Source organism: Sabethes cyaneus, chromosome 2 (assembly GCF_943734655.1).
Source record: "Sabethes cyaneus chromosome 2, idSabCyanKW18_F2, whole genome shotgun sequence".
Taxonomy (NCBI): Eukaryota; Metazoa; Arthropoda; class Insecta; order Diptera; family Culicidae; genus Sabethes; species Sabethes cyaneus.
The window spans coordinates 75,450,458-75,472,514 of NC_071354.1; the positions used below are offsets into that span (position 1 = coordinate 75,450,458).

The 22,057-nt window shown below is 42.1% G+C and overlaps 2 protein-coding genes across 2 annotated transcripts; both read left to right on the plus strand.

The window, feature by feature from the left end:
* The first annotated feature begins 1,611 nt into the window (after positions 1 to 1,611).
* On the plus strand, positions 1,612 to 3,959 carry LOC128737064 (THO complex subunit 5 homolog). The gene is made up of 4 exons (XM_053831615.1): positions 1,612 to 1,788; positions 1,852 to 2,599; positions 2,656 to 3,620; positions 3,686 to 3,959. Exons 1-4 carry the CDS (start codon positions 1,678 to 1,680, stop codon positions 3,923 to 3,925), a joined length of 2,064 nt encoding a protein of 687 aa, XP_053687590.1. The 5' UTR covers positions 1,612 to 1,677; the 3' UTR covers positions 3,926 to 3,959.
* Positions 3,960 to 11,087: 7,128 nt separating this feature from the next.
* On the plus strand, positions 11,088 to 21,965 carry LOC128735588 (transferrin-like). Its single transcript, XM_053830071.1, has 6 exons — positions 11,088 to 11,463; positions 14,676 to 14,766; positions 14,847 to 15,268; positions 15,328 to 16,006; positions 16,067 to 16,215; positions 21,082 to 21,965. Exons 1-6 carry the CDS (start codon positions 11,088 to 11,090, stop codon positions 21,963 to 21,965), a joined length of 2,601 nt encoding a protein of 866 aa, XP_053686046.1.
* Positions 21,966 to 22,057: the final 92 nt, after the last annotated feature.

Genomic DNA, 22,057 nt, shown 5'->3' on the forward strand with positions numbered 1-22,057 from the left:
TGGTTAAAATTTAACAGTTCGATGGTTATTTCTCCTTGAGTGGTTAAAATCAGTTCAGAATGCGAACCATTTCATATTTGACGGATTGATGGTTTTTTCGCTCCATGAGAGCATTATAAGGTGAGGATGAAAATATTGTTTATTGTTCTGTCCGCGTTAAAATTGGATGAATTTTCGATGTTCATTTGCTTTTACTTGATAGATGGAATTCATCTCATTTCAACGCGGGTTGTTTGAAAAAAATTATGCGATAAGTATCCATACCAATGTAAAAAAATCCAACGAAAAATCAGCGAAACACGTCGAAGCTCTCTTCCTCACCTGTGCATATCTCATTAGCTCTCAGAAGCGAATCATCGAACTGTTAAAACCTTGGTCAAAAGTAATCATGCTCCCGAGCAGGGTTATTTTCGACAGAAAGTAAAAAACCATCGAACTGTCACATTTTAACCAAAAAGTTGAAAATTTCGCGAAATGGTTCACAGTCCATGTAACCGATGTAACCTTCTGGAAACTGGAGCCAGATTTGAGTAAGAATTAACAAAAAAAGACGTAGTCCTACGTCAATAGCTTACGTTATTTTATCAATGCAGAAAGAAATTATAAATGTCATATTTATTTACTTTTACGTACAACTAGAGTGACTATATACAGAGTGGCGCCAAGTCATCCCAAATGTATGCAATGCAGTTTTTCCAAGGTTTTTCTTTCTCTTTCCTGCATACGCGTTGGATAGGTCGTCTGCTCGATTGGAATGACACTGACAGATAATTAACATTCCAATTTTGACATTGTCGCCTCTCTGTATATAGTCACTCTACGTACAACGATCTGTTTTTAACATAAGTTTTGAAAACTTTTTTTTACCAGTGTAGGAACCAGGGGGGATCTATCGCTAAGGAATTGTGAAACTCACATGTGAAGGTGTGAAGGCAGGTGACCATAATTTTCAATGCCGCTCTTGCTACTTTTTTTCTTACCGATTTGCTGCTCTTACCTGTATATGTAGCTTCCAAAAAGTTTATTAGTTTGTTTTATTTATGCTAAAAAGCAGATAAATCCATTATCGGGATCAAAACAATACAAACGACAATTGCGCTGCGTGTTTGGGCTTGAGTTTCTGTCAACTGCAGCAGACAAAAATAGAGTTGCGAGTCCCTTGGCTCGAAATCAATCACACGCTAGAGTGACTATATACAGAGTGGCGACAATGTCAAAATTGGAATGATAATTATCTGTCAGTGTCATTCCAATCGAGCAGACAACCTATCCAACGCGTATGCAGGAAAGAGAAAGAAAAACCTAGGTTAAACCGCATTGCATACATTTGGGATGACTTGGCGCCACTCTGTATTTAGTCACTCTACACACGCCGTTTGGTCCATGACAGTACAAACGTCATGGACCAAACACCATCTGCGGTAACGCACACATGTATATGGAATTTGACAGTAATAGATCCCCCCTGGTAGGAACGGCAAAGGGAAATCAGATCCATGATTGTTAAAAATATTTGGCACCCCTGTCGCTTTTGTCATTGCTTTGACGCTTTGACCGCTTGGGCTTGCTTTGACAGATCTATCCGCTCGCTCAACCTACTCAACCAGATTCCGGCGTTTCCGTTTGGTTGTTTAACAAATAAGTGAATTCAATTGCTATTTCAATAGTTCGTTGAAAATGGTTAATAAAAACGAAAGTAGTGAACGGGAGGTTAGCGACAAAAAACGCAGGAAGACTTCCCCGAATGATCCATCTCCGACGAAGCTTTCCAAGGAGGATTTGTATGCAGTAAGTTGAGATGATGAACCTATTAGGTGATTGTTTAATCTAATTTATATTCTCTAAATTTAGCATACGATAGCTTTTGAAGAGCAGGAAGCAGCAAAACGATCACCGGAAAAAGACGCTCTTCTATTTCATACTATATGCGACGAGCTGCGGAAACTGTTTGATGAAATATCATTATTGAAGAAGGATAACTCGGAAGATGCAAAAGCAAAAATCTCAGAGAAAAGAATCGAAGGATCGTTAGCTTTTGTAGCCCTGAAAAAACTGAATCGTCTTGATAAGGTTCGCATAAGAGACGGTAAGGAAGCACTTCACAAAGAGAAGCTGCGAGTCGATAGTAATCGTTTACAGTTGCAAAATTTGTTGTACGAAGCGGAGCACTTACGGAAAGAAGTCCAGAGATGTTATCTGTTCAAAAGCCAAGACGAAGAAATTGAACTTGTTACGGTGGATGAATTCTACAAAAATGCACCAGAGTCGATTTCGCGGCCTGACAAGACGAACACTGATGAACACGCGCGGCGTATTGCCCGTCTTGAGTGGGAGTTGCAGCAGCGAAAGGAATTGGATGCGTTATGCAAAGAGTTGCATGCCTCCAAAGCAAAGGTGGCGGAAGAGATTGTTTCCAAAACGGAGAGGTTGGACTCACTAGCCCCTCGGTTGAAGGAATTGCTTGCTGCAACACGGCCATTGCAGGAGGCACTCGATATGCCCATCGAGAAGGGGTGGGAGATTCAAAAGACGGTCCGTCTATTGGTACAACCGCTCTACATGATGTACGCTAACGTAACAGCATATGGAGAGGCTTGTGGTACGTATTTTTTTTCAAATTTTCTGTTAGTGTGGTTAGAAATCTGTTTTTTACAGATCAACTGCTGTCGACATCTGTTCATGGCGATGAGGAAGAGGCACGACAAGTGGAGATTACTGGAAATCTGGATTGTGAATCCGAGGAGGACACGGAAACGGATAGAGAGACAACACGCGGCAGCTACAATCGTCGTAAATCCACTAAACAGCAAGATCCGCTGAAGCAAAAACGCAAGGCTTTAGTAAAGCCACATCCGCTTAGCGTGAAAGTCACGATCAAAAGTAAGGACGGAAAACAATCGTTGGCGCTTACATTTCAGTACCTTCCAAATGCTGGATTTGTAACTGTTAAATGTGCGCTGGTCGACATCGAAGTAACAGGTGTGGCTGCCGGAGATGTTATGTCGCAGGAAAACATCCTTAATGAGTTGTTCCCGGATGACAATGGTGAATACAGCCCAAATCCGAAGACTAAGTTTCAGCTAGAGGAAATTGGAATAAGTATGGAAAAGCTTTTACCTATGATGAAAGAAAAGGAATTAGGCAAACCTTACAAGTGGGCACAAGAACTATGCGGTATTGAATTTGTGGACTCGGGAGAAAAATTTTTAACTGCCAGTGATAAATGGCAGAAAACGATTCCAACTATCGTTAAAGCTATCCGTACACGATGGGAAGCACGACTGCGTCTGTACCAACAAGTACACGAGCTCGAGACGGGCACTATAGATACGAGTATCAACACGGAAAACAATAGTCCGATTCGCATATCTAGCACTTTGGTTCAATGGACTGCTTTATCGTATGCCGAGTACGTTGCAGCGACTGTGACAGCAAAATTTGCTGAGCAAAGCAGTTCTACTGGGAATGATCTTTATTTTCGAGCGATTATTACGCGTGGATCTGCTAAACTGGAGTGCTACATTTGCGTTCCCTGTGACTTTCCGGATGGTACACCATTATGGTCTCTTTCGCTAAACTGGAACGGAAAACATTCTGCTGCTGATGATGCAGCTGTAAGGGTAAGACACCGATAAATGCAGCACTAGAGTTAAAATAGTTTTATAATTAAAAACTTATCTTACAGGATATGGAATTCTGGGTCAATAGCTTGCAAGCTCCAAAACACCCTAAAAATATTTTAGCATTGCAACTGAAACGAGCTATGTCCTGTTTGGATATCTATTTGGAAACAGAAGGGCCACTGCATACGCCGGCCGAATTCACACAGGACAAAACCTATCTGAAACCGTTCCGTGGCCGTGCAAGATCTCGACCATTCCGCATTGTATCGAACGGTAGCAGCTCTGTTTTTACACAAATTTAGATGGCGTGTTTAAATTTGAAAATATTTACATATTATAGCCTAATGAAATAGTAATTATTACTACCTTTTGTGTTTTATTCCCACCACTGAACGAACCGAGTAGTCGGCCTTACTCTTGCTTTCGTTTGAGTGTCACTAATTTTTATTCTAATTTTCAGTAGAATAGAATAGGTTGATTGTACAACAAGTGAGCGCGTTATACCTTCCCAAATGTATTATGCTTATCTATCTGCAGTAATTAATCATCACTATTGCCGACTGATTCCCATGTAATTTAATGACATCACACGTTTACAAACTTTTTGTAGAGCTGAATGATAAGAATGAAACAGTGCAGCGATACGCTACGATTGGTTTAAATAGGCATACTGTCGAAGAACATGTTGAAAAAATTGCACTTTGTATCCGCTCTATGAGGTCAGAGGTATGACTCTTATATTTGCTGAAGTTTATGATTGTTTCCTGGGAAATTTTATATGTGGTTGGTACCTGTTTGCTAAATGCAGGGCGATGTACTTCCGCTTAGTTCGTACGTTTCTTTACTCATTTTTATTCCACCTGGCGCTGTCGTTTGGTTTTTAATGGCCAGATTTAATTTCATATAATTGTACACTTAAATGGAAAATGTATTTTGGAAAATGGAACTTCGATGATCTTCTAGCGTTAGTACGTTCATGCTCATGGCGAACTCGGTCCCCCAACTCAACATTACCCATGATAAAGGACAATTATTCGTCTTGATCAATATATGAAGTCTATGAAGGAGAAGGAAAATTGAAATTGTTGCAGGTCAATAGTAGCAGAGCCCGATTGCTGTAGGCAGTTTATGGACTCTCACCTTTTGATGGAGTGGAGTTAGCAGCGGTTTCAAAATGAGGATTCGCCAAAAGTACTAGGGGGTTCACTAAAATTTGTCCACGAACCAGAGTGACTAAAGGAGCTACTTAACTGAGAAGGGAGTGAGGGTAACCGTCAATGAACCAATGCAACGACGCTACTACAGAGTACAGAGCTAGTAGCCAGTTACTGAGCAATCATAAGGACTAGCTTAATTGTTGGGCTGTGCACTTTGATCAACTTTTTCGAGTCTCAATCATCGCTAATAAAACCAATAGTACGTGACGCCCATAGTACTTCGCATTATTTGCGTCAACTAGCTAGCTAAAATTGAAGCTAAATTCAAATCCAAAATCGCCTTCCAGGCAAGTTCGAAATCGCTGATCCCAGCTTCGCTGTTGATCCGTTCTTCGCTTCTAGTTTATCGCCATCGAGCCTCTCAGAACTCGCAGCCAGCTGTTAGAATACAGGACAATTGCAGGGCCAGTTGCTACGATCCTATTGATTCCAACCGCCTCTCCCAGCCGAGATTCAAACATACGACGACTGGGCCAGCATCATACCTCGAGACCAACTGTGAGCAAAATTTGTATATTAAAAACCCCATGAACTCCTCAGAAACTTGCAAAACTCGAGATTGTGATAAAGGTCATCCGAGATTCAGGATTTATGTACAACACAGTTTAGTTTGTGGCAATACAAAGTTTGTCGGGTCAGCTAGTATTTTCATAAACAGCATTTTTGTTTCACACAAAAAACCGCTTTTGAAATTGGTAGAATCGATGACGATGACGATCGATTGGCAGAATCGATGACGGCAGAATTGCACTAGCCCCGAAACTATCCTGTACTCTAATAGCCGACTGTGAAGCCTGTCGATAAAGAAGGGTCAAGTCTTACAAAAGACGTTTAAGCCCTAGGCTTTGCTTTTTTGACGTGGGACTACGACTTACGGCAAGGTTTGGGAAAGGGTGTCATTTCAAAAAATCGAAAAATGAGAGCGTCACGAAAAATGAAAGGTTTTGAGCGCTAATAGCTTAGTGGATCGATTTTAAATATTTTTACGCCAACCGATCGGAAAATCTTCTACGCATCCACACCAATAATGAAACCTATTGATTTCAAAGTAAGTACTATTGAAAAATTGAAAATAATGAAGCATTGTCCAACTGGAAATCCTCGCTTCGTGATTGGTTGGAAGATTCTTTACGATGATCTAAACCTATACCAATTTGATATCTGTGCTTGGGAAGTAAGCCAGAAAGAATGACAAATTGACAAAGCCCCCTCGTGCTAACAAATTTCTTTCGAACGCGGTTAAACCTAGTTCAATTTGATGTCTGTGTTAGAGAAGTGTGCCAGAAAAAATGACTAAAGTCCATTGTCTCAACAGATTGCAAATGCAAATTCCTTACGATGAGATGATTAAACCTAGCCGAATTTGATATCTGTGTTGGAAAAGTGCGCTACAGCTGTGGTGTTCGGTTATAATTTAATTCTGTATGGATGTGCATGTTTGACGTTTCATTGGAAGTGTAGTGAAAAGATGTACTGTTGATAAAATGGGATTGAATTGGTAAAATTGCTTCAACGTGGTGAAACGATTGGTAATAAAATCTTTAATTTCTGTAAGGTAACAGGAAACCAATAGTGTGTGTTCTTGATTTTGTTAAATTGTTTCCAAATGCACATAGAAATAACTCTGAAATATATTGAGGATTGGACGTATACAATATTACTACTTTGGTAATGTTACATACGACGCATGTAGCATGTATTTATGCTGCATATAGTATGTATATACGAAGAATCGAATGATGACATGCATGATTACATGCTACTATCACTACACAGAGACTTTTACGTAGTCCTGCGTCACCTACATGTGCGGTCGTGTCTTGTACACAACCCCTTTGATTTTTTTACTCACCTCTATTGTGGGGATCCGAGCTGACTCATACTGTGTGGTGTGCCATTGGCATCGCAGCCCTATCACATACGGTTCGTTGACTGCCCTGCAGTACCTCATGAGCTCAGAAACCAAAGGGCGGGCGCAATAACGGCTTCCCTCTAGTCGTCGGGGTCATCACTGTAATAGCAACGACATCGCGCTCGATTTATTCTGTAATTAGAGAAAATGTTATTTTCTTATTCTCTTGGACCTCCCAGTTGGCCTCGGGGTATGATGCTGGCCTAATAAACCAGTAGTTGTATGTTCGAATCTCGGCTGGGAGAGGCTGTTAGAGTCAGTAGGATCGTAATAACTGGCACTGCAATTGTCTTGTACTCTAACAGCTGGTTGTGAAGTCTGTCGTACAAATACAGAAGTTCAAATTTCGATAACGGAATGTAGCACCTTGGCTTTGCTTTGCTTTATTTTCTTATATAACAGTATTGCAGTCGCATGCTTGGTCTGTATACAACGATTGACCAACTAACCATTGGCACCGGATAAACAGAGGGTCTGGTATCTCTGATTCATGGTTCTTGGTTCAGAGCAGCAGTTATCTGCTCTATGGTGAATATCCGATACAGGATAGCCTTAGGCATGGGTGAAGCAAATGGTGTGTGTTGTGATGTTAAAGAAACTCGGCAACACTGCCTTTGGTGAAGAGATCATTAATAAAATCCTACTTGAAAAGCCCACATGTGTTCATCTTATCATCGTAACATTTTGGCGACTAATGATGGGTTTTTGTGATTAAATTCGTTAACGGAGTGCTTAAATGCGAAAAAGAACTGTTTAAATACGCGAAAATTAGTAAAGCGAGTTACATTCGGTGTATTCGTGGCGGTACATTGAGCAGCTAATCGGTTAAGCTTGAAAGTGAACATAACCCCACTTCGGTCGAAAATGGAAAAAACAAACACTTTACTACCGTTTGATATATCGGACACAGCGTCCATCGCCAGTCGTTGGATTAAATGGAAAAGATCGTTTCAACTGTTCCTGGAAGTGAACTGTGTAGCTCTTGCTTCGCGCAAGCGTTCATATTTACTACACTACGCTGGGCCGGAAGTACAGGATATATTCTATAATATAGAAGGACATGACGCAACTCCTCCACCGGGATCAGATGTTTTCATCGAAGCTCTACGTTTATTAGATGCGCATTTTGCTCCGCTGAATAACGTTCCATATGAAAGGTCTGTTTTCCGGAAAATATCACAAAAGGAAGATGAATCGGTTGAGAAGTTTATACATCGACTCCGGGACCAAGGCCGTCTCTGCGATTATGGTGCTGCGTTAGAGATGCGCATTACCGAACAAGTATTCGATAACTGCGTATCGGATTCGTTGAGAGAAGCAATATTGAAGAAAAAATTGATGTCAGTTCAAGAAATTGCTGATGAGGGAAGAGTACTAGAAACTGTAAAACGCAATCGAGATCAAATGAAAAAACCGATGGAAGAGTGCCCGTTAAATTTCGTAAATAAGCAACGACGTGACGACATTTGCTTCCGCTGTGGAAACTTAGGTCACTTCGCCAATGATAAAAAGTGCCCAGCAAGGTCTAAAAAGTGTGACAAGTGTCAAATTATAGGACACTTCAAGAAAATGTGTAAAACCAAGCCAAAGTTAGTAAAGCCGTCTCGAAAATTGAAGGTTCAGCAAGTTCGCAAACCGCATGACATTTCATATTCATCTAGTAGTGATACAGTAGAGGAAGGTTCCGATGATGATTTGCAACATGTTTTTGCCACTGGTTCGGGATTGGACAAAACCTCTTGTTTTGTAGGAGGCATAAAAACCGATTGGGTAATCGACTCTGGGGCACACGTTAATGTGATTACGCGGGGAATGTGGAAATGGCTGAAAAAGAGAGGATGTGTAGTGAGTAAAGCGCGTAAATCGAATAAGGTACTGCGAGTATACGGTGACGGAAAATTGAATGTATATAAAGTTATAAAAACTGATATCGCAACACGATTTAAAACAGTACATCACGAAATTTACGTGGTTGACAAGCCGAAAGGAGCTAACTTGTTGAGTAGGGCTACCTCGATAGAACTTGGATTGCTTGAAATACATGGAGAAGTTTTCAGTGTTAGCGAATCTAATGAGCCTGTGATCGGAAAATTGAAAGATGTACATGTGAAAGTTAAATTGGACAACAGTGTACTACCGGTGCAGCAGTCATGTAGGCGATTGCCGATTCCATTGAAAAAGTTAGTAGACGACAAACTTGCGGACTTGCTTGAGCAAGACATTATTGAGCCTGCGCCTCTCAACATCAGCTGGGCCTCTCCTCTCGTTGTTACTCCTAAGGACAGTGGACGAAACGTTCGACTTTGCGTAGACATGCGCAAAGCAAACAAGGCGATTATTCCAGAAAAGCATCCGCTGCCGACGTTCGAGGAAATAATGCCTCATCTAGATGGATGTAAAATATTCAGCAAAATTGATTTGGTTAAAGCATTTCACCAAATTGAGCTAGATCCCGGGTCACGCGATATAACTACCTTCGTCACGCAAGATGCTTACTACCGGTTTAAGAGGCTTATGTTTGGGATGAAAGTAGCACCTGAAATATTCCAACGATGTATTGAGAGAGTTTTGAAAGGATTGGTAGGAGTAAAAGTCTTCATTGACGACATACTAGTATACGGATCGTCTAAAGATGAGCACGATAAACGACTGAAAGCAGTGTTGAATCGTTTGGCTGAGAACGGGTTAACTGTCAATAAAGCGAAGTGCGAGTTCGGAAAAGCAATGGTAAAGTTCATGGGGCATGAACTCTCAGCGAATGGCATCCTTCCTACGAATGAAAAGGTTAGTGCAATTAAAAACTTCCGACGTCCTCAGAACACCAGTGAGATGCGTAGCTTCCTAGGGTTAGTTAACTATGTAGGGAAATTCATCCCTAATTTATCGACACTGACTACACCTCTTCGAGAAATGATCGTTAAGGGAGCTAAATTTCACTGGTCGAGAGAAGCGGTGAAGTCGTTCAATAAGGTGAAGCAGGCTATGTCGAATCCCAACCACTTGGCATTCTACAATCCTAAGTTTGATACAGTGTTGGTAACTGACGCAAGCGACAGTGGTTTGGGCGCTGTCTTAATGCAAAAAAATAACTCTAAGTTGCGACCAGTTAGTTATGCTAGCAAGAGCCTTTCGAAAACGGAAAGAAAATATTCCACGCTCGACAAGGAAGCACTTGCCATAGTTTGGGCAACTGAACGTTTCGAAATGTATTTGAGAGGCTTGGATTTCACGATTCTCACCGATCACAAACCGTTAGTCCAGATTTTTAGCGAATCTTCCTGTCCGAATAAGCGCCAAGAAAGATGGGTCCTTCGTATGCAATCATATCGATATTCCATAGTGCACGTTCCAGGTGAGGTAAACATTGCGGATCCATTATCGAGATTGTGCGAAGCAGTTAAACCACAAACCTACGACAGACAGTCCGAGGAGGTGCTGTGTTTGATTGCAGAGTTTAGTAAACCATCGGCGATAACAATGACTGAAATCATACGTAGTTCCCGTGACGATGACGAGTTCCAAAAAGTTAAAAGAGCCTTGAGCGATGATTGTTGGGATGATTTAAAAGCATTTACACCCTTTAAATCCGAGCTATGTTTTTCTAAAGACATTCTACTCCGCAGAGACAAAATCGTTGTCCCTGGAGATCTTCGAGAAACAGTACTACAATTGTCACACATCGGGCACCCAGGTAGAGAAAAAATGAAACGACGCTTACGGGTAGCATTGTGGTGGCCAGGTTTAGATTCAGATGTTGAGAAAACATGTCGAAATTGTGTCGAGTGTCAGTTGGTCGGTCCATTGAATAAGCCAGAACCATTACGCATCCGAGAGATGCCGTCAGCCCCTTGGGTACATTTGAGCGCCGATTTTTTGGGACCCTTGCCGAATGGAAAATACGTATTTGTCCTCATAGATCTATACAGTCGTTTTGTAGTGACAGAATTTATGACGCGCACTTTGTCAGCTGATGTTATTCGAACACTGAAGAGGATTTTTACAAGATTCGGTTTGCCGTCGGTTTTGACAACTGACAACGCCAAAAACTTTTCGAGCCAAGAATTCATAGATTATTGCGTGGACTATGGTATCAAACTTACTCATACTACGCCGTACTGGCCGTGTGCAAACGGTGAGGTTGAGCGACAGAATCGTTCACTATTAAAAGTACTGAAAATAGGTCAGCATCAAGGCATAAATTTGGAAGCAGCGCTTCAAGATTACCTCTATATGTATTCAGTTACCCCGCATAGCGTAACTGGTGTCCCTCCTGCTACATTGATGTTCGGTCGCAGATTCCGAGATTTATTTTCTCATGTGCGAGATGAAGTGGTAATGGATGATGAACTTCGAGACAAGGATGCTGTTATCAAACATCGTACTAAACAAAATCGAGACAGCAAGGTAGGAGCCAAAGAAACATCTATTAATGTCGGCGACGAAGTACTTATGAAAAACATGCATCCAGCGAATAAACTATCATCCACTTTTCTGCCTGTACCAGCAACAGTTGTGGAGAAGCATGGAAGCACGGCGACGGTGGAGACCGAAAGTGGTCAACGTTTCAAAAGAAACACATCACATCTAAAGGTGCACCATCCATTGCCGTCTGTGGATAACGTACCATCTGCAGACGACATCAGCCACGGCGAACGAGATGATCCTACGAAGGACATTCCACAATCAACGAATTCCGGTCAAGATAGACCCCGTAGATGTGTTACACTTCCCAGGCGTTTTGAAGATTACGTTATTTAATATTATATACTTGATATTATTATTATTAGTGATTTGATATTATATTGTTGAACTTCTTTTTATTATAAAATCGGAGATATGTTGTGATGTTAAAGAAACTCGGCAACACTGCCTTTGGTGAAGAGATCATTAATAAAATCCTACTTGAAAAGCCCACATGTGTTCATCTTATCATCGTAACAGTGTGCATTTGCTGGCAGGGTTATAGTATTTAGCTTGATTCATTAATGGGTAGAAACCTGGTGGATGGATGCCAGTACCGTTTCCGCTGAGTTGAGTGACCGGGTCATCTGAACGGCAGGTTTTTGTTGTAGCAGACGACAGGCTACGGATGTCCGACCTACACTGGGCCTCTGAGATTGCCTGCTATCGACAGGGGGTTACTGTGTACGTCTCATGCGAGGTTTACGCATACTCCTTTCTCGTCTTCACCGGGTTGCATTTAATTTGGCGTTGGGGCACTCTCGAACCGGAGTTCCGCACATTCCGTCCTTAATGCTGCAGAATTGTATTGTCTAGATGGTGGCAGGGCAGTCCCAGAAGAGAATTTCGCTCGTACTGTCCTTGACTTTGTAGCAGAGGCTGTTAGTGTTGCCCCTTGTTGATTGGGTATCTGCCAACCTGTTGTATGCATGCTTTGCTAAACATAGAGTTCAACAAAGAATCAATTCACTTATATGCTTGAGAAGAATAGAATTCTGCGCTACCTGGCATATATGGGAATTAGCCAGCAAAATACAATTCAAATTGAATAAAATCTAATCTAATATAATCTCACTCTAACGTAACCGTTTCTTGAAAGCATTCTGGAAAATGACGGTTACTTGAATCAATCATTTTTCTTGTTGACGACCAGTTCAACTGCGCAGCATGTACCACAGAGAAAATTCCAAGGAATCGAGTGGAACCAGAAAAAATACATAATTCTATTAAGGCCAAGCCAGTGCACTAGGGAGAGAGAAAAAAACGAAACAAAATTTTCAATGAGAGTGCGCTTTTATTAGATGCTTTTGAATACTGAACTCACAGACAAACAGACATAACTCTTGGAAGAAAAATCAACAAAAATTATCGTACCTCACATTTAGCCTGAACACCAGCACCATCTATGATCGACATTCCCAAATATCAAATAGCAATATGGGTGTCCCTCGAAGAAGCAAGTATTTTTTATGGGGAATTCCCCTTCTTTCGTCAAAAAGCGCCACTTTGACCAAAACGGAGACTAAGCCCAAATTTGAAATGACGGTTTTATCGGTACGATGAATGGAAAACGAGTGTTATGTCTGTTTGTCTGTGCTGAACTGTAGTGGCATCTGACATATCATATCAGGTACGGGTTTAACACACAAAGATGTATTCGAAAAACTATGTTGTAGCGTTATTTGAGAAATATTTTAGATTTTCAAAATGCTATCTTTCTCGATCGCACCAACGCTGTTTAATGCTTGCGCTGCTTCGGCCTTAAACTCCTTGAATCAAGGGGAAAGAAGAAAGCGTGGACCTCCCGTACCAAAAGCTTCCCAGATATATAATGATTTATTGACAGTCGTTGGGAATATCTTTGCTAATGAAGATTAAGTGATTCTCTGGACTCTCGGGGATGAACTATTGGTACCAGAAGCCAGGCTCCAATTTGCCAAGAATATATCGCCTTATTTCGCTCTCTGAAAATAGATTAGTCTACCAAAAATGATAGTTTAATTAATTTCTTGAAAATAAAGTCGCGTGGTTCAATGGTTGCCTAAAACTACAGTTGTAATGTTAGGAACTGAAAATCACATGACCCCGCATCTCCTAGTTTGGTTACTCAATTACACAAATTGAAGTATTTTCAGGTATGGCCACGTGGAGGCGCTAGGTAGGGGATTGGGATTGCTAGAGCTATGCTGCGTACTTTTTCTTAGTTACCTTTCACATTTCATACCCGCAAAGTGCAATTCAAAATTTAATAAAAGTAAAAACCATGTTCTTTTTGCCAACATTTTACAATTAGCTTCTTAAAAATTTAAAAGCTAAGCCACAAATTCCATCAAAACGAAACTAATGGTTAATGCACCGCAAAAAACATGATTGTATATTTCACGCGAAATGACTCATCTTCACTTAAGTAAATCAAACGCGTTAACACTAAAAGAATATTTTTTTTAGTTTAGCTTCTAAAAATATAGATACCTACTACCAACTATTGAATTACCAAGAGCTAGAAAAAGTAGACGAATTTTAAAAAATTGCATAATAGCCTAATCGAGCGAAGTACACATCCGTTGCAGCGCTGAAAGTGCATACCCGATGTGAACATAAACGTAGAAGTGATCGTAAGCAACGGACAATCAAGTTATCTAATCATGCTGCTACACCTGCCGCCTTATCTGATAATGATATGTATAACGGTGTGCGGAGTACTTACAAAATTCTGCAGTTTAACCGAAATTATCAGTTCGATTTCAAACCCGGCTTGACACGGTACGGGTATCTAGTATGATTTTGTTTTAAGCGTGAAGGTGTGAAATATCTTTAAATTTTGTAATTTTTGATTGATTAGTAAACCTCTGACCAAAGTGAAAATGCTAGGAAGTTCACCGGTGACAACTCTGGCCCTTGTGTTGGGTTTCATAGCTATTGTTCATGGCCAAACACCAGGTATACTATTTACTGGACTGGAAAATTCGCAATCGAAATGCAATCTGGATGGATCAATCATGTGATTCATCAAAAGTGTGAAAAATACAGACAAATTTTGTGCAACCGGCTAAGTAATTAATTACAGTAATAAGTTTTAAAAGATTAATGTGTTATCAATGTGTTATAATTGAAGGCGGTTTTAGCGTGGTATTAGCGCGGGTTCGGTTAGTAATGAAGGGTTTTCAATGGAGAGCAGCACTTTGAATTTCAAATAATGTTTTAAGTTTGATAACGACTACCTGTAACCGGTAAATCTGGCTACTAATCGTGAATTACAAGAGATTGGTTATTCGAAATATGTGATCATATCAAATTCTTAAGAAATATTAACATTCGCCGTTTCATTGCCGTATTCAACATACATATCGACAGGGTGAATGGTGATATACATAAGATAAGATAAGAGAAATGTTTAAATATTAGTCTATGCGACCGAACCAATTGTTCTGGTTGAAGTGTCTGAAAGTGTGTTTTTTGCAGATAGGATATGTGCCACTAGTAAGTTCGCCGAGCAATGCCTTCAATTACAACGCGGCAATACGGAAGTACTGTGCGTCACCGTGCAGGATAGGTAGGGAATATCTTGCTCAACGAGCGCACACTGTACTGACTAATGATAAGCAAATAAACTCCACCCTTTTCGATTAACAGTATTGAATGCGCCCAAAATATCCGTAATGGAACGGCCGATATTGGAATTTTCAGCGCGGAAAGCATGCTACAGCTAGCAACACTGTCATGGGATGGACTAACGGTTATTAAAGAGCTGCGACACAAGGACCGTGCTCGAGAAACTGTTGACTACCGATCGGTAGTAGTAGTTCCCTCCACACACCAGGGCGGACTGGAAGGATTACGCGGAAAAAAGTTCTGCCATCCAGGATTACACTACGGTCGTCAGCAGCGGTGGAGTGAACGATTTCTGAAGTATTTTGAGAGATTAGTTGTGCCGGCACCTTGTGGAGATTCGAAAAATGCTGCCGAAATTGAAACGGTGGCGTTATCAAGGTTTTTCCAGTCTGCCTGTCGTCCTGGAAAGTGGTCCAACGTACCTCAAGAAGATGCAGAATTAAGTGAGTGTGGTATATGCCTTCTAAAAAGTTTTTTTTTAAATATGCTTATTTTCGTGCAGAAACTAAGTATCCGAATCTTTGCGAGCTGTGCCACAATGCCAATCAATGTAGTTACGATGCAACTACTGTATCCAATCATCGCGCTGCACTGGACTGTCTCCGCTCGGGTGGCGATGTAGCCTACGTATCCCAACAGGATGCGGTTGAATTTTTCACCTTTAACAGCGACATTGTGGATAACTACGCCTATCTGTGCCCGAACGGCACACTAGTACCAGCTAGGGACGCAAGCAATATTTGCTCCTGGTTAACTCAGCCCTGGCCGGTAATTATGTCCACCGCTGCTCGTCCAGTAGAAATTGCACTGAAAATCGATCGCTGGATGCGTGGAGCTACCGGATCGATGTGGGAGTCGGCTATACAGGAGATAATCGGACAGGACAGTCGATCCGTAATCTCAGTTGGATCAATCCAATCTCCCGTCGACTACCTGCGACCCTATCGACAAATTCCGATTCCGTCGGATCTCTGCCAAACGACCGCCCGTTGGTGTACTACATCGTTTGAAGAGAAGGAAAAATGCGACGTACTGCGGACAGCTGCTTTGACATCCGGGATTTATCCCATCATCGAGTGTACGGATCCGGCTACCAGCCGCATGGCGTGTCTAAGCGATATTGCCAGCCAGCGAGCAGATTTCATTGGAATCGACTCCAATTTTGGGTTTTTAGCAAGGCAGTAAGTGATAGATCATAACGTGATAACAAATTTCGTTATTAACTCGACCAATCGTTTTAGTTTATTCAACTTGACTGCGGCAATGTTCCAGGAAACTGACAAAGAAAAGTATTCCTCAGTTGTAGTGATCGTTCGTGACGACAGCCGTTTCACGCGATTCGAAAATTTACGCAACGCCAAGGCGTGCATACCAGAGTTTGGTGGAATTGGTGAGTATTTCTCTATTATGTAATATTCTCTGATAGAACGAGTGTTTCAAATTGTCAAATTTTAATGACATTTAAATTTATGGGATCTCTGTCTGCAGTACTTTCTGAGTTGAAAACATCAAGGGCTTGTGGGCGCTCAGCGAGCGTCAAATTCGTGCGGTGATGCACCCGGTTCGATTTTAGCGTTTTTCGAAGGGCTAGAAGGGGTATTCCTCCCTTATGCCTTTTATTTTCAATTTTACAAGTCGTAAGCATTTGTTTTTTTAAAAATAATTATCCTGTACTTACTAAATACATTGAAAATAAGCTTGTCAAGCAAGGAGGGGTGTACGGGGAAGGCAATAACGAAAAACTGATAGTTCAAATTGCTAAATTGCAAACATGTGTGGTAAACGCAGAAAATAACCACGCTAATTTTCGCGTGGGATTCTAAATAGGTGGAAACTCCGCAATATTTTATATAATATCGCAATGTGGCACAGTTCACGTCTCAATTTTCAGCGTAACTCAAAGGGGTTTGAGCGTACCCGGCTTAAACCGCTATGTTCATACTTAAGTGGTTAAGTTACAGCAATTCATATCCCTGTTTCCTGATGGTACCAACCATCCCTGTTTCCTGACGGTACCAACCGACTCGAGAAAACTCGGTTGAGATCGGGTAACCCACCTCGTTGAAAATCACAACAAAGAGAGCTGAAAGGGAAGCGGGTACTTATTTGTTGGCTGCGTACTGACACGGATAATAGCATTATCAGGAGTCAAGGACGCCTTTTGATGGTGTTTCCACAATATCGTTCTTCAACCTAGTAAAGGCCCGCGCAAAATTGGTACTTTATGGTTGCGGCCACGTAAATCTGACAGTTTTCCCATACAACTTGACAGATTTTTTGTTAGATCAATTCTGCACGGGTTTCAAGTGTCAGTGCTGCACGTTTCAATGGAAACATTCGGTATCGAATCGAACTAGGCAACAGAACAAGGATGACGAATGAAAACTCAGAACTTGGAATGGTAGATCGTTTCATTTTGTAGGCGGCGATTGGGTGTTACTTGAACAGCTTGAACCCCGCAAATTCCCTTATATACGACTTCCTCCCCTACTGACAAAGCTCAGCTCCTTTTAGTTACAAGCTTGACGCAAAGATATCCACAAGAACACCTGGAAACCACCTGACCAAAGAATCAAATTGACCACGTTCTCAGAAATGGACGGATTTTCTCTAAAATCACGAACACACGCTTCCTACGAGGTGCGGTCATTGCTCGTACTATCACCTAGCAGCAGTATATGTGCGTTGAAAACTATCAACACATGTGTGGGACATTTATAGAGTTATTATCTACAATTTTGCTGAATAAAGTTTGGCTGTATCTTTTGTATTTACGGATCAATCGAGAACTACCTGTGAATACTGGTTGAGGTATTGCCTTGTTTTTAAAAGCTTGGTGCTTCAACCCTCGAAGACGGTTTGTGTAGAACACGCTTGGTCATCGGAGAGAACAAATGATCGCCGGTGGATGCAGTTATTTTATGTACGCCTCAATGGCAACGTTGCAGAAGGACGCAGCACGCACGGAAGCTAAACTAGGAGTGCCCATTGAAAATAGCACTAGCCCAGCACCAGATTTGTTAGTAGTTGAACGGTAAATCTGATTGCGGAAGACAGAACCGCCGGCAAGAACCAAGTATTAGCAGAGCTCTACGAAGGTAGTGGAAAAGGACAACACACACAAGATCTGGGAGGACGCTACGAAAGCGGGCTTCATGGGTACTCGCGCCAACATGAACCAAATTTTTACCATTCGGCAAATCCTGCAGAATTTTCGGGAATATAATGTGCCCACTTATCATACATTAATGAATTTTAAAACAGCATATGATATAGTCGGTCGAAACCAACTACGATAAATAATGCACGGATACTGGTTACCGGACATCCTGATGCAAACTGTTCAAAGCAACGTTGGATCGACTGATGTACATATTTCGTGTGCGTGTCGAGGGAAACCTAGAACTTTGAAACGCGGCATGGGTTGTGTCAAGGTGATGGCATGTGCTGCATGATACATAACATCGCCCTGCAGGGATTGATTCGAAAAACAGTCATAGAAATGAGAGGTACGATATTCAGGAAGAATAGCCACCGTCAAGTATTCACTGATGACCTTGCTATTATAGACTGAAGCCTTGGGACGATGGAAACAATCTACGAGGGCCCGAAGGACTACAAATAAATGAGGCAATAACCAAACACATGACATGTAGAGGTTTGAAAGAAACGAACGTGCACCTCTCACGAGAAGAGACACCGTTGTATTCAAGCAGGAAACGGGGCCTACTGTGCAAGTCGTTTACTAGTCATTTCTGTCGATCAGTGCTTCTAGCCCAAGGGTCGTTTCATGATGGTTGTGCGGATCCCGCACCAGCCACTCTGAAGTAGTACGTGGCAAACTACTTCACCGGGGATGTCTGAGAACATGATTCATTGTGTTTGTTGCTGGTGAAGAGATATTCTAGTAAATTTGTGGATATCGTTGTGGGAGAAGAAGGCATCCTTACGACGTGGCCTCCCGAGTTACCCCAGGTGTACGATGGGAATTTCTACCAGTAGAGCCTGCAGCTCGTGGTTCTTCCACTTGCGCTACTCCGCTTTTCAGCTTTGTTGCGGCGGTGTATGCTCCTTGGTCATAACGTTTTGCGGGAGAAAAGTAGGACCGACTTCCAGCTTGCTTGTTAACAGAAACAGAGAGACCAGAATGATTGCCAGAAATCCGAAATATATGAACTCATCAACTTCTTCAAGGTCATCATCGCCATCGAAAGTCACTGCCCGCGGAAGGTGAACGTTGTATTCTGAAAGCCTATATTTTTGATTTGTAATCCAATAAGATAAATAACTTGATTTATGAACTGACTAGATTTATCGAAGATCGCGCCCCGCATATTGACCCGCGTTCGCCTTATAATACCTTGCAACGCAATATTTAGCAGGCAGCAAATACCATCTCTTTGTCGAAGTATCCTGCGAGATTCGAATGGATCCAACTATCCAGTTAAAACTCTCACACAGCACTGGATCTCATCCATCCATAATAAGTCTAATCAACTTCCCCGGAAAGCCGTTTTGTCCAGAAATTTCCGTATCTATTGTCGATTTACAGTATAACATGCGGCTTTAAATTTAATGCATAGGTGATACGTGGGAACTCGGAATTCGTCACACTTATGGAGGATTGCTGTATTGAATGCATTTTTCATCGCCCGTAACGTCGTGGCTCAGAAACTCCTTCCTTTTTGCCACTGAACCAGTTGTTCATACACGAGAAAACGATGACCAACTTTAGTTGAGTTCAAATAATAATAATTCCTTGCCTTTGAATTCTTCCTAACACAAGCTGGAAGATTTTTTATCTTTCTTTACGCAACCGGTCGTTAGCATCGAGCAGACCGTCGTCTTTGAAGCGACGGAATCAATCATTTAAAGTTTACTTACTTATGTGTCCATGTCCGCCGGTCCGGCAGAACAAAGGGATGAAATCAGAGATCTCCACTGCTGACGGTTACCCGCCATGGCTTTTACCTGTCGCCAGGACAGGTTCTCGTCTACAGCCCGGATGTCGTTGGCTAAGCTCCGTCGCCATGAGCCTCTGGGTCTGCCTCTTCTACGCTGTCCTTGTGGATTCCAGTCGAGTGCTGCTCTGCAAACCTCGTTCGCTCCTTTCCTCAAGGTGTGTCCGATCCACTTCCACCTACGCTCACGAATTTCTGTGGCTATCGGCCGTTGATGACACCGACGATGGAGTTCCTCATTGGATATCCAATTATCAGGCCACCAGGCACGAATAATATATCGCAGGCACCGGTTAATGAATACCTGCAGTTTTTGCGTTGTCTCCGCTGAGACGCACCACGTTTCGCAGGCATACAGCAGTACGGATTTAACGTTTGAATTAAAGATTCGGGTTTTCGTACGTAGAGTGATCTGGTTTGAGCGCCAAATGTTTCGCAGACCTGCAAAGGCACCCCTGGCCTTCCTGATCCGTGTGGCTATATCAGTCTTGGTACCACCATCGGGCGTTGTTTGGCTACCAAGATATTGAAAGACGGCTACCTGCTCAACTTGTTGTCCCGCTACTGTAAAGTTGGTGGAATTGTCAGTGTTCACTACCATAGACTTAGTTTTCGCTACATTGACTGTGAGACCTGCTGCCTGGGAGCTCTCGGAGAGGTCGTCTAACTTGCTCTGCATATCGTTTCGGCGTTGTGCGAGCAAGACAATGTCGTCGGCTAGGTCGAGGTCATTTAGCTGCTCCATCGTTAGAGGATTCCAAGGCAATCCTCGATTTGGTCTACTGTCAATTGCTCCAACTAATATCTCATCCATAACGATGAGAAACAGAAGCGGTGATAAAATGCAGCCCTGTCTCACGCCAGCAGTAACCCTTATGGGGTCGGACAAGACGCCGTCGTGCAAAACCTTGCACGAGAACGCCTCGTACTGAGCCTCGATGAGATGGACTAGCTTATCTGGAACTCCTCTACGCCTAAGTGCGCTCCAGATGTTTTCGTGATTGAGTCGGTCGAACGTGTTTTCGTGATTGAGTCGGTCATTTAAAGTAGCATCGATTATTTGAGACAAAATCAGGTATTTCCACAGAGCCAACAGTATTTACACTTGGTTCATGACGTATTGGATAGGTTAAAAACGACCAGTACTTACTACTTGAGCCATCTATTGACAAACAGCGGGAACTTAGTTGTGAATCTGATATTACTCAATAAAATTAGGATATTGCAGGTTTTCTGTAACCTTGCCGTGCTATTTGTTTTTCGTTATTTAACTTTTACATTTACTTTTCTTTCAGCGTCGATCGCGTTCATCAACGTCGGTAGAACACGAGGTGTTTTCGATCGGAACGATTGCAATTATGGACGTCTTTTGGGCGACTTTTTCAGCGACTCGTGTGCACCGGGTTCACGTGATAGTTTGCACGATCCGCATGGTCGAAATGCTGAATCTTTATGCACGCTTTGCCACAATGCCACAGTAACGCCGCGTGTCGCCGATCCCATTGACGGAGAGGAAGATTCGACGGTCGCTAACGATGAGCTGGAACTACAACCCGTGGAGGTTGAAGGGAAAACTAATTTAGAAGGCGCCATCGAAAGAAATGTCAATTGTGTGGCAAATCAAAACAATCCATTCTACGGGACGAAGGGTGCATTGAACTGCTTGCTACAGCAAGGCGAGGTTGCAATTGTCGAAGCCCAGAATTTAGCTGAGCATGCTCGCGCTTTAGGATTGGATCCTAACAATTACAGATTTTTGTGTCGTAACGGTACGTTGGCAGCTAATACCGGATTTCAAATAGATGAAGAATGTGTGCTAACCACCATTGTGGACGGCGAGATTGTTGTGCGGCGCCAATCTTCTAAGGCTGCTGGTATTGTTAATGCACTAAGTTCCCTGGATGTGTACCTCCAAAGTGACCCGGATTTTAAGATGTACAACATTTATAATGGTGTTAAGAATCTACTTTTTGAAGATTCGGCCCTGGGATTGGTTTCCACTCAACACACCGAGTTAGGTCATGCAGTGCAGAACTACATTCGTTTGTTCGAAAATATTGAAGACTGCAAAAATAGCGCAGGAACTACGACCGCTAATCCAGGGGGAGGCGCAGCCATGATAACCATTAATGTGTTTATGACATTTATGTTTGTGTTGTACAACGTGGTCAAAGGATGAATGGTAGTTTATAAGATATAATTTTCTTTCATACATTAAATTAGTTATAGAGATCAATTTCGCAACTTTCATACAAAAATGTTCAATTGATA